This window comes from Equus caballus, chromosome 16 (genome assembly GCF_041296265.1).
Source record: "Equus caballus isolate H_3958 breed thoroughbred chromosome 16, TB-T2T, whole genome shotgun sequence".
Taxonomy (NCBI): Eukaryota; Metazoa; Chordata; class Mammalia; order Perissodactyla; family Equidae; genus Equus; species Equus caballus.
Window position 1 is genome coordinate 34,585,156 of NC_091699.1, and position 13,693 is coordinate 34,598,848.

The following is a 13,693-nucleotide window of genomic DNA, read 5'->3' on the forward strand; positions in this document are numbered from 1 at the left end:
TACCATCTACACTAAAGGTTGTTACCTTGTGGAAATCAAAGCTTTAAATAACACGCAGCAGTGCTGGTGCTTCATAAAGACTGTACTCTATAACAGAAACAAATAAACAAAAAAACTACCTGGGGGTAAAATTAGAGATTTCAAAGAATTTCACTATTCTGCTAATTACGACCAGACTTAATTTAAAAACATTTTTATAAATGAAAATGTTTTAGCATCCAAGGAACTCCAAATAGAAAACAAGGTCATGGAGCGGATGTCTACGGATGATCATTTGTGTTTTCTTTAATAGGAAATTATGTCCCAATCCTTTTCACAATGGTATACATATATCACGTCATCATGTTGTATGCTTAAATACCTTACAATTCTATTTGCCAGTTATACCTCAATAAAGCTGAGAAAAAAATGTAAGATTTAAACTCTTAAAAAATTATATTCTAAACCAAAGAACTCTTATATCTCACATACCTATAAATCAACTTTCGAAGTTCAAAACAGCCTCTTATTTGTGAGACAAAAATTAAAACATGCTTCCTGCATATACTGAAATCACTTTGTTTTTTCTTTAGATTGGCACTTAAGCTAACAACTGTTACCAATCCATTTTTTTTTTTCTTTCACTTTTTCTCCCCAAATACCCCCAGTACATAGTTGTATATTTTAGTTGCGGGTCCTTCTAGTTGTGGTACGTGGGATGCCGCCTCAGCGTGGCCTAATGAGCAGTGCCATGTCCACACCCAGGATCCAAACCAGTGAAATCCTGGGCCGCCAAAGTGGAGCACACGAACTTAACCACTCAGCCACAGGGCCGGCTCCTACTTTGCTTTTTCAACCAAAAAAACCCAAAAAACAATTTACCACATACTGAACCACAGAATTTTCGAGTTAGAAGGCAACGAGAAGTGAAATGGCTTGCTCTGGGGCACAGTGTAGTGCAAGTCACCTGCAGAGCCAGGCTCCAGTCTCGACTAAACTTCCCAGCTCATCACGCCTTGTTATCAGGAAGACAAGAGCTAAATGCACGATACAGACTTTTGAGACACTTGTCTTAGAGTGCTTCTTTCATTGCCGACTTTTCATTAATTCTGTGTATTACAGTGATTAACTTGATATCTTACCCTTAGTAGTTATTTCTTAATATTTCAGCTATAACAGTCAGCCAGCCACCCTAAAATAACAATGAAGCTACAGGATGGGCCATTCTGACCACTGGACTGCTCTTTCAGCAAACCCATTCCACCCATTCATTGGATGTAGGAACCAAGACAAGACTAAACACTTGAAAAACTAATCGTAAAAAGTAACTCTAATTTTTTAAACACAGTCTCTCCAAATAAATTAAGTGAACAAAGCACATTATTCTTTTGTAGTTCATTATTGGAAACCGAATGACTTACCTCTCTTAAAACCGTGCTTTTGTAGCCCCGATACAATCCTTGGATGCCCTGGAACAAACAAAAGGCCAAGAGCTCAGAAAGTTAGATCAGCAGAGGAGATTCCTGAACGACGTTAATAAAGCAGATTTTCCTGTTCTACAGTCTGAATTCTAAAACACTCACAATGGCCACAGGCATAAGAGCTTAAAGGTTCTAAACTGGACTAAGGTATGGAAAGCTCAGGTCAGCTCCCTCCAAAATGAGAGCATCTCTAATAATAAAACTGACTACATAGTATTAATTTAGCTTTAGCTGCTTTCAACATGTTTTCTCCTGAAAAGAATACTTGAGATGCTTTAAATAAATATATTTCCAAAAGCAAATGCACACAGAATGCCAATTATCCTTTCATATAAAAACAGAATTATATCTCATAGTTTCAATCAGACAACATCACAAATTCATTAATCATCTCTCAATAAAGTAGTGACAAATACCTCTGGACAAGCCCTGACATCTATTTAACCATCCACATTACTCAACAGGGACTCTCTATTGGATTGATCTCATTCAATATCCCCTCACCTAGATGACAGAGAGACCATTCTGAATAATTTTTCTAAGACCTAGACTAAGTGAAATTTCCATGTAAATGATTTCTATAAAAAAAGACTTCTGTAAAAACTATAAAGGGGGCAAGCCCAGTGGCATAGTGGTTAAGTTCACACACTCCACTCCAATGGCCCAGGGTTCGCAGGTTCAGGTCCTGGGCACAGACCTACACACCACTCACCAAGCCATGCTGTGGTGGTGTCCCACATATAAAATAGAGGAAGACTGGCACAGATGTTAGCTCAGGGACAATCTTCCTTACCAAAAAAAAAAAAATTCTTAAAAAAAAAATACATAAGAATGCAGCTCAATGGTCCCTAAACACATGGCCAGCAGAGTGATTTCTGACCCACAGCTTAACACTAACCAGTAAAAGAGGACACGCAGTTTGATATAAACATTATGATGTTGGCCACTAAAATCAGTCCATTACTACACTTCTCTTCCACTGGCCCTCAAATTCTGTAGTGATGTTTTAATATATCTTAATTCTCTTTTCATATCTGCTATTTATTCCATGTCTGATTCCAAAAAACTATTGGACAATTACAACGTAGGACACATATACAGTAGAGGCAATCAATATGCATTTGTTTAGAAATCTGAAAAAGAAAAATGAAAATAAAAATTCAAAAACAAAGGAAAGACAAAGATAATCTTAGCAGAAAAAGTTCCTATAATTGGACATTTCGCTTTAAGGTTTCTTCTAAGACTCCTGATATGAGACCCACAGCGTTCACATTAGCTACTATAAAAACTTTCTCAATAAAGAAGAAAGAGAGCTTAAAAACACATCTCACCTCTTCATATAAGATGTTAGAGAAAATTTGAAATGTTCTCGAAGAAGCAGATACCTGTGCCCTCTGCTTAACTACTTCAGAAGGAACTCGAATCAGGCAGGCAACCTAAAATACAGAAATTTAATTACATCCTAAAAAGAAATAACTGCTATGAAAATTGAAGTTTTATAAGCAAAAATTATAGTAAAAAAGGCATAATGTACAGGCTTAGTGCAAGATATCAAAGAGTTTGTCTTTTATGAACTAAAACACTTTGACCCTTAATGGACATACACGTTTTATCAGGCCACAACCTGTCCTCCTTTGTCCTTATAGATCCTCCCACCTCCTGCGATGTTGTTCAAAGCACATCTATTCATAAATCCCTCGATGGCAAGAAGCACATTTACTCATTTTGAACTCCCAACACCTACAATAGCATCTGGTGTTCACATAACAACCATTTCAAACATGTCTGATGAAAGAATGAACCAAAAAGGCCTTTGCTTTACTGGAAGTAAAGCACATATTGGTAGAGGCAAGACCGACCATCAGCTGGTGACCCCTAACCTTCCATCTCACCAGCCTCCAGCCTTGACCGCTCCCAACCCTACAGCTCCCCACCATGCAACAACTGAGAGGGAACTCCGGGCACTCTCAGACCCTGTGCCAGCATTCAAGTTGACATAGGTCCTGATTGGTCTACACTTACACCTGACAAGTCAACAAATGATTTTAACATCACCCTTGGTGATATGCCAGGGTGAAGTATATGCCACCTCAAACTCACACTTCCAGGACTCTGCCTTCAGTAGCCTACTTATTTTCTTAGTTTCAGAAATTGGAACAATAAGGAACTTGTCAATCACCCCACATCTCTTAGGATGGCTGTCATCAAAAAGATGAGATAACAAGTGTTGGTGAGGATGTGGAGAAAAGGGAACCACTGTGCACTGTTGGTAGGGATGTAAATTGGTATAGCCACTAAGGAAAACGATATGGAGGGTCCTCAAAAAACTAAAAATAGAACTACCATGTGATTCAGCAATTCCACTTCTTGGTTTATATCCAAAGGAAACAAAATCACCACATCAAAGAGATATCCACACCCCCATGTTCACTGCAGCATTATTTACAATAGCCAAGACATGGAAACAACCTAAGTGTCCATTGACAGATGAATGGATAAAGAAAATGTGGTATATATAGACAATGGTACCCTAACCACACTGTTCCTAAGGTGTGCTTCTTGCCATGCTCTCCCTTCCCATTCATTTCCCATACTTCATTCTCCAGTTTTCCATGTATTCCAAGAGCCATCAAATAGTGTCCAGAGTCAATTACAGAAGTAACAGCTTTTTTGGATACAAGTAGCAAAACACCAACTGGTGGTTTAGGCAATAAATGACATTTACTTACGTGACCTAACAAGTTTTTTGGTGGTAGGCAGTTCAACATTTTGTGCAGAACCTCAACAAAGAGAGCAAGAACCAGGCTTTCTACCCTTTTCCCTTGGTATATTGGCTTTTTATTCTTAGGCTTGCTGCCTCATGAGTAAAAGACAGCTCTTATATCCCCCAGCATCACCTCATCACACTACTGAGTTCAAGGCAAAAAACAGGCCTCCTTCTTTTTTCTCAGATGCCTCCCAACAGGTGTCCACTTGCTCATGGTTGCCAGAATTGTGTGACATGACCATCCCTTGTTAGAGAGGCTAAGAATATGCAGATCTAGCAAAGGGCTAAGGACACTGCCACCCAAACCAAATCAGCATTCTATTGTCAACAGAGAAGGGGAAGGCAACTGAACACGTCTACCAACCTTCCAAAAAATAATCTTTTCTCCCATAGGTTAGCCAAGACGAAGTGTGACTGCAAGCAACCAAGAACCATGCTTGACACACAAGGGGGCCAGAAGTCTCAAATGGAGATTTGCAGAGCAGTGGGTCAAGAGTCTCAAGTGGTGCACATATGAGAGTTAACAGTGTTCATCAGAATTGCTTCAACAGAGCACTTAGGGAGGAGACCCACTACAGTGAATTCACAGGTGATTTAGAGATAGACATGGACAAGTGTAGACTACTGCTACAAGAAGCTAGCTAAGAAGGTAGGAGAGATGGGTTAATAGTTAAAGGTGGCCATGGGACCAAGGAATAGTTCTTTGTCTTGTTTTATTTAGGATGGTAAATATTTGCAAATAGGATAAGGGAAAGTGGTAACAGCAAGGTAGAGATTGACCATCTAGGATAGAAATGGGATAAAATGTGAAGACCCCAGAGGCTATGAAAACAGAGTCAGGAGCCCTAGCACATGCCTACGCTGCTGTGACTACCTCCCTTTGCCCATACTGCCCCTCCCAGCAGAGCGTGCATCCCTGCATGTGAACTGGACTTTTCCTTCACGGCTCAACTCCAGGATGGAATGGGCAGTGGTCTGGCTGAGGGTCCTCAGACCGAGACTGTGGCCTTAGCTCTGGAAGGGATTCTCAAGCTTTCCCTTTGCCTTCCTGAGTCTAACTTTTCTTATTTGACTTGGACCAGACATCTTTATGATATTCATTTAGGTCTTGATTTCCATAATTCTTCATTTTCCTCAATCACATCTTCTCTTCTTAACCTCAAAAGATTCCCTCTTTATTCTCCAAATAAACTATTTCCTCCTTTTTCTTATCTCCCAAAATAAACTATCTTACCTGACATTTTGTACTTATTAACTTCTACCATATGGTTTTTAAAATATATTATTTTTTCTTCCTCTAAACCTTAAACACCTTGAGGGCAAGAAGAAAATATGCATCAACCTTACTAATCAACTAGGAGGAAAATCTCTCTACTACATTTTTTCCCAAGCTTTACTGAGGTATACTTGACAAGTAAAATTCTATCTACTGTATTTTCTTTTTGTATTGTTTTATGTAGAAAGCAAATGAGCTATCCAAGAGAAGAGGAAATGCCAAAAATCAATCATTTCCACAGAAATAACTTTATCAATACTTCAAAATTTTTAAAATACAGATTTTTTTCTCTTTGTACTGAATAGACTGTCTATACACACAGTTAGACAAAGACTGGAGAAGTAGAGGGGGAGTACAGGTGATGTTTCTCCTTCGCTGCCTGCTCGCATTTTCTAAATTCTCTTCAAGGAACATGTATTATTACTTTGTAAGTTTCTTTAACATAATTTCAAAGGGCAAAAATATTTATTACTGACTCAAGATTTTAAGTGAGGGAGAAAATAAAATGAAAAGGTTAATTTAAAATATGCTTTTAATACAATCCTACTTATTAAGCTTAACAAAAACAATTTATTTTTAATTTAGTGACAATAACACACACAAAAACAGATTAAACAGCTTACTACTAAGGCCTACAGGTGGCTATAAATTGTTACTTCTGACAAGAGCATAAACTTAAATCTATACGTATAAACCAGGATAGAAAAGAAAGTCCACTGAAACTTACAGGAACCTAACAGGACAGCTCCCAGAATCTAAAACTCATTAAAGGAATGAAAATAAATAAATAAAAAGGAAAGAGAAAAGAAAAGGGTACACTAACTCCTTGTATTTTTCAATTCAAGAGGTCAAGAGTGAAATATGACCCCAATATGTCAAGAAAATAGGAATTGCCTACTTTTGTGACTTGGCATAAATATTTATGGAACTTCACGCTTCATAACCCTCCATGTTCTTACATTACGTTTTTATTTCTTAAAAATACAGAAGCAGAAGAATAACTTTGAAAAGGTTCTCAGATGAAAAACAATCTAACTAACAGATGGAGTACAAAGCACCCAGCACGGCTTCCTCCTGACTTCTGCGGTGTGGCAATTCTGGCAAAAGAGAGAGGCCACAAAGCAATGCCTCTGTCTATTTCCTCCAATAACTCCGATGCCTTCCATTTGGTTTTCTATTAACTCTGATCTTTCTTAGATTTGAATTTGAGCTACAACAGAGTATTTCACTGCACAAGAACAAAAACACATTACAGTATTGTGATTCTATGAAAAGAAATAAAGGTAATGTCATCTGTGGGTCTCTTGGTAAATCCGTTCTTTAGAGCATTCTTTCCTCATAAATCTGGAGTTCGGTACGAATCTATGACATAGGAACGGTGACATTTTCATTAAACTCAAGAATGTTTTATAAGTTAAAGTTCTATCAAAAGACAAGACAACTAAGGTTTTCCACAAAGACAATACATGCTTCCATCTTTTATCAACATTAAAATGCAATAACAGCCTCATTAGAATTAAACGCACCAAAAAGTTGACGAACTTTAGATGAAAAATTGATCACAATGAAGCTGCTATCAAGATTTTTCTTTGACATAAATAAAAACTTTTGTTATGTTTTTTATTTATCTTTGCAATGCAGAGCTGAATGTCTCCTTTTAATATTTATTAAACACCAAGATGCTCAACTACAAGTCATAAGACTAGGTGCATGAAAGGGAAAAAATGACAGTGAACTTTGGTCTCACATTTGGTAAAATGAGCGAAGGGAGGGAAAGAGAGAGAGAAAGATACTGCATTTTAGCATCTCTGCTTCTTTCGTTACCACAACCAAGTTCCACACCTCCACATGTCATCTGTCTCACTTCCATCTTCTCACTCTCCAAATGCTCTTCAAAGTCACTGGAGATCACTAACAGCACCATGCATTAACAATGTATCTTTTACCTACTATTTTAAGATGGGTCACCCAAAATTACCGCATTTAAGACTTTTCTCTAAGAAACTTAATTAACAATCTGTAAATATTCCTGATATTAGAAGCTAATTATGTCAGTATTTTATATACAAATCAATCAAGATAGTAGAAGTTACTGAAGGTCAGAGAGCTACCTGACTTAGGAAGCAAGGATGAAACCCAAATCTTTTGATTCTCATCTCCAGAATTATTTTTCATCAGAGGTCTATCATATTTACATGCATCTAATGAACTTAAAGGTTCAAGGTTTAATTATTAACCGCTTCTTCATGTTTACACGGGCAACTCTATCATAAGTTCAGCAGAAACTTAAGTGAGTTGAATAGCGCCAAAGTTTAATCACATTCAAAGCAAAAGCTGCTTTAGACTGCAGTATAAACTCAAAGTGGCAAATTAGCAAAAGAGAGAGAGACCTCATGGCACTCTGAACATTTTTTTAAATGCATGGTTTACTTATTTGTATTTTATTCCAAATTCTTTGCGTAATTCCCAAAATTCTTTCTAGAAAGGTTTCCAAATTAAGAATATCTGACATCTTTCTATACTACCATTTAAAATCAAACCCCTGTAACTGAGCAGTTCATCTGTGTGTCAATTCTGCCATCTTCTGGTTACAAATGGAATCACAGCTGTTGATAAAATCCAAACAGCGATTTATAAATCCTGATGCACCCTCCTAAGGGTTTAAATTTTATTCACTGATATGGGGGCATAAGTTCATCACATCTTTGTTCCTTATAAGACTGTTTCCATGTATACAAATAGCCAACATGCATAAGAAGGAAATTTTTAAATTCTTATAGGTATTAGTCTTCTCTTACCTGACAAAACTAACATCCTTGATAATCCAGACTCTAGACAGAAAGTTAATAGCCTTCTCAATAAAAATAATTATATCACCTTTAGGTCCTGTATCTAAAAGCTGTTCACACAATTTTACACAACCCAAGAGGTAAGCCTCAAATGGATTTTTCATTTTTATATCTTCCCAAAACAGAAATAAGCCATGATCTCACATTAGGTGACAAAAGCCTCATGGATGGATTTACAGATTTCTACCAATATAAGATTTAAAGATGGAGGAGATTGTGTTAGTTTCCTATTGCTGCTAGAGTAAATGACCACATATTCAGTGGCTTAAAACAACACAAATTTATTCTCTAATAAATCTAGAAGTCAGAAGTGCAAAATGGGTCTTAATGAGCTAAAATCAAGATGGCAGCCAGGCAGCATTCCTTCTGAAGGCTCTAGGGGAACATCTTCCCTTGTTTCAAGGGGAACATTTCCTTGTTTCCAGAGGCCACCTGCATTCTTTGGTTTGGGCCCCTTCCTCCATCTTCAAGCCAGCAGCACAGCATCTCAAAATCTCAGACACTCCTGCTGCCCTCTTGATGACACTGGGCTCACCTGGATAACGCGAGAAAATCTCCCCATCTCAAAACCCTTAACTTAGTCAAAGTCCCTTTTGTCACATTAGGTTTTATATTCACAGGTTTTGGGAACTAGGACATTTTTGAGGGGCTGTTATTTTACTTCCCATCGTAACTAAGAGCAAGTTTTAGAATCTTAACCTTTTCTTATTTTAAGAAACACACAATGATCCGAGTTCTTACTATCACCCAAGTAAAACATTTCTTCTCTCCAGTTCTGCATCAGTTTTTCCATTTTTTAAATACTACATACAAAGTAGAACAGAGAAATGTTTGTCTAACTATTCATTCTGCAATGGTGTTTTGTTGTCCATAGCAGCTGGGAAACCTTGAGCGAGTCACTAAACTCCTTTGAATTTCAATTTCTTCATCTTCTGAACTGATAGCCTTCCCAAAACTATAAAATTCTAAAAATGTGCTACATACAGCAATTTTTGTGACATGGAGCCAGAACCAACATCTATTGGGCACTTTACGTATTAGATGCCAGGCTGAGCACTTTATAAGTGTTGTATCACTTAATTCTTACCAGAAGTGTGAGTGAGGGAGCATTAACCCTGTTTTTCAAGATAAGGAAAACAGCAGCTCAGTAAGGTTAAGTAAGTAAATGGTCTACAGACAGAGCAAATACACAGAGAAGTCACAATTCTGACCCTGATCTGTATAACTTGACAGCTCATGATCCATACATTGCCTCCTTACAGAGGTCCTCAAAATATTCTCCAGTTATTTAACAAATGTATCTAACTTGTTTATACACTCCTCAAGGACAAGGATCAAAATTTCTTATTCTGTTTCTTAGCACCAATCACAGTGCTAGATATATAACAGGCACTCAAAAATCTAAAAGTATACAACTTAAAAATCAAAGCCAGTTTGTGATAGTGGCATTTAAACCATTATGCTACCAAGAACCCTAACCTTAACAAAGTAATATCTTAAAAAATAAAGGTTTGTCACTGACAATGTGCAGAATCGCACAAAAGTGGCGAATCTTAACTGTAGCAGCTTGGTCCTTGGAGAGAAGTATTCAGTTTTTCCATTTACAACACAGTCGCAGAAACTGACCAGACAATACTCACGTGGCTTGAAATGGTTTCTTCAACTTCATCATCCTATATGAAAATCGTATTCATTGTTTCCATAAAGCTGAACTTAACTGTATTCCATAAACTGATGCTGCTCTTACCTGAAAACACACAGCTTCCCTTCCCTCTCCTCCACTCACTTTATTAATCAGATGAAATACTTTGTCCTAGCTCAGGAATCAATACCAGCTGAATGCATGCTGCATACGACATTAGGGAAAGAAAAAAAGTCCCTAAAAGAGAAAACCATCTGAAGTGTGTTCGAGAAGGAAGTCATCAAGTGGAAGGACAGTGGGGTAAGCTGTTCCTTTACAAAAGCCTCCTCAAAAAATCTCTGCCTGCGTTCATGTTTGTACTTTAAATGAATAACTACATGCTGGATCATCACCACACATGGGTCTTGCCAAGCCCTGACCCTGTCTCTCTCTCCTCTTGCCCTTTCTGGGCATTAGCTCAGGCTCGAGGGTGAGGACGGCCAGCAAGCTGGGGTGCGCTTACTGAACTTTGCTCAGTGGACTCTGTTGGAGAGTTTAAGCATGTGCACAACACACAGAGACACAACATAGTGACAAAGGCATCCACGATGAAACATACACTGAAGGAATGTTGCTGGAAGGGCTTTTAAAAGAACTACCATCTCTACACCGATTCTCTTGAACTCACCTTCTCCCTCTGCATCGCCTTGCCCCTGCCTTAATCGAGGCTCTAATCATCTCTCTCTCCTTGGGATTTCTCTAACAGTCTCCTCCCCTCCATTCACACACCACATCTACCTCCACTCAGCTGCCAGCGGGGTAGCTCTTAAAATACCAACCAACGTTGCTCTTCTGCTCAGCCCTTCAAAGGAAAATAGCCAAACCCCTCACCACAGCAGGCAGGGCTCTCTAGCACACCCAACCCCGCTTCATTCCATGATGACCCAGTCACACTTGTGCTCCATTGGGAAGCTGAAAGTGTCTAACAACGGCTTTTCATAAGTTCAAAAGCCCTCCTTGCACCCACCCACCTAACAATCAATCATCTTCTAAAACGCAGCTCAAAGATTAGTTATTCTACGAAGCCTTTCCCGAGTCAAAACGCATCCATCCGCTCCAGTGCAGACAACACTGCCCATTCCTTAACTTCAGGCTCTCACTGCACCTGTACTGACTTTTCTTAAAATACCTGTAACACTTTAGTGTACATACACACTAACAGGGCCATCTCCACGTCTAGACTGCGAGCCTCCTAAAGGCAGTATCTGGTCTTGTCATTTTATCCTCAATGCCTACAACATATTAAGGTTTTCAGATCTAAATCCACACTGCCAGTTAAAGACAACAAAAGTGGTAGAGGAAACTAAGAGCTTAACAAAAGCAGCCCATATACAAGGAATCAAAGAAGTCCCAGTGAGGAAAGGACATAGATAGGAAAAACTCTAAAGAAAGGCAATGGAAAGCAGGTTATTTTTTATATTCTGGAGATAATTTTTTGTGTAATTCTTATAGTTTAGAATTCCTAAGAAGAAATTAAAAAGTCTCTCTTCCTTGCGTACTTAACATCCTGAAGTGAAAAAAGGTTCCCAGGCACACTGAAAAATAAACAGGAGAACAGGGCAGAAGGCCCCCCTAGCACAGGCATCTGCTTAGATGTATCACAAAGAAAAGCACTCATCTGCACGTTATTAGGTATCTGACAGTTTGGTTTCAGCTTCTAATCGTACAACAAATTTCCTAGCAGTATCTGGATACTTCTGCCTTCATGTATCTCTCTACATAGACAAGCCATTTCCCCTGCAGCATTAGAGTGAGCTTCCTTCTGACTTAATAACTACACTGCACTTCAGGGGCAGCCATCTTACTGGCTACTCAGCCTACCTTCCATGACCCGACTATACAACTGCATGAGAGTCTAGCGAAATACTCCCACAACGCAAATGAGACTTAATCTGTACTAATTTATGGATATTTCAAAATCTATCATGATTACTTCAAAAGGTAAACTAATATCAAAAGTTGTCAACCCTTCTATTATCTCGCTCAGCGGTTCTTCTTAGAAAAGGCCAGTAAAGCCCATGAAAAACACTATAAATACATTTTAAAACATGATAGTAACAGCATAATCAAAAATAACTCAAATCCCCACTAGGGAAAACACAATGATAAGTAACATGTGCATCGTGCTTTGTAGCTGATAAACACTCCTGACAGCATCAATGCATCTAATCCTCCAAGTAGCCAATTCAGTGGCGAAGCCTAATAAAATTTTCGTGCTCCAGCCATATGCTATTTAACATACTGCAGGGGGCTGCAGTACAAAGTTGGTCCACTGACCTCCGTAGTTGCTAGAGGAGCTGAACTGTAGTATAAGTTGCCTTCGCTTTCAAGGCTCTTCAACGGCATGAGCCTTCAAGAAAACGTCAGAGCTGATGGGAATGCTCACTCTAACTTCAAAATACAAATCTACATGTCTGAGTATGCTGCCACCCTCAAAACTAACCAGTTTATTAAACTAGGATTTTTTAGTAAGTCCAAAAGTATGTAATTCTGAGGAAGACAAAAGGAGTCACACCTTTGATCAGCGAGTAGCACTCCTCGTGTTCTGCACCTACTAAAACATTCTTATGGATGGGACTGCTGAGTCAATTCAGTAAAAATATTTACTACTGGGGTACAAATCAAAAATCTTGATAACGCTAAATCAGTAGTGCTTAAATATCACTGAGCACCAGAACCATCTAGGAATCGTGTTTAAAATGCAGGGCCCCCGGCACCATCTCCAAAAATCTTCATTTGTAACCAGCTGCCCAGGCAATTGATTCTACCGTAGCTGCTCCCTGGGCCACACTGTTGTGTGCACAAGTACTGTTAGAAGCTGTCAGAAGAGCATTTACAAAACACGATATAATGTATTTCCAAACTTTCTCAATCCCAAGTTAGAATGGGACTGAAAAAGATAACCCACTAGCATCTATGTGTGTGAGGATATCCACACACGTCACCCATGCAAACATTAAATTCACAGTGGCTGCTTTTGGCTGCAAAGAAATATCAATATTCTTTCATTTCTGAAAACAACATGAACTAAGGACAAAAGATGGAGAAGACCCAGGAAAAGTCTCATCTTAAATCCTTGAAAAAAGAAATCACTGCTAGCATCTGTTGTGTTAAAGTAAACCTGCAAACCTGCCCCAAACCTTCTGATCTAATTACAGAGTCTGCTTCTCACAGGGCTTTTTCTGTGTCTGATGAAAACTGAGCTGTAAAATAATTGAGGTAGGGATTTAGAGATTTGGTACAGCAAACTTCCTAATAAAAATGGCACAAATGGGACTCTTCTTACTGTTATTACATATTAAATCTTATTTGATCGATTTTACTGTATTCCAAATTACAAACATAAGGTAGAAGGTTGTAATTATAGTTTTATTGATTCATCATTAAGTTTCAATCAAGCTGCTGCTACAGGGAATGGTTATTATGGCAGTGTTCTTTTGTTTCTAGGTTTCTTTCACACACTTATAGTTGCTACAATAAAGTAATTGTGGACACATTCAATATTGTTTCTAAGGAATCTGCAATATAATCTCATGTCAAAGCAAATGTGTTACAGAACAATGACTACACTAAACTATAGCTTATTTTCTCTAGCACTCCACACCTTTCTAACCATTGACAGATATAAACGTTTTTGTTTTCTATTCCTTTTTGTTATCT

General features: G+C 38.3%; 1 protein-coding gene across 3 annotated transcripts in view; it reads right to left on the reverse strand.

Moving 5' to 3' along the window:
* The window catches only part of SLC25A26 (solute carrier family 25 member 26), a 149,157-nt gene that overhangs the window by 115,021 nt on the left and 20,443 nt on the right, over nucleotides 1-13,693 (reverse strand). For all 3 annotated transcript variants that reach the window (XM_001916278.5, XM_023620114.2, XM_023620113.2), the window contains 2 exons: nucleotides 2,792-2,896; nucleotides 1,401-1,448 (listed from right to left, as the gene is read on the reverse strand). In XM_001916278.5, the coding sequence (XP_001916313.3) occupies nucleotides 1,401-1,448; nucleotides 2,792-2,896 (153 nt within the window). The remainder of the gene's footprint in view (nucleotides 1-1,400; nucleotides 1,449-2,791; nucleotides 2,897-13,693) is intronic.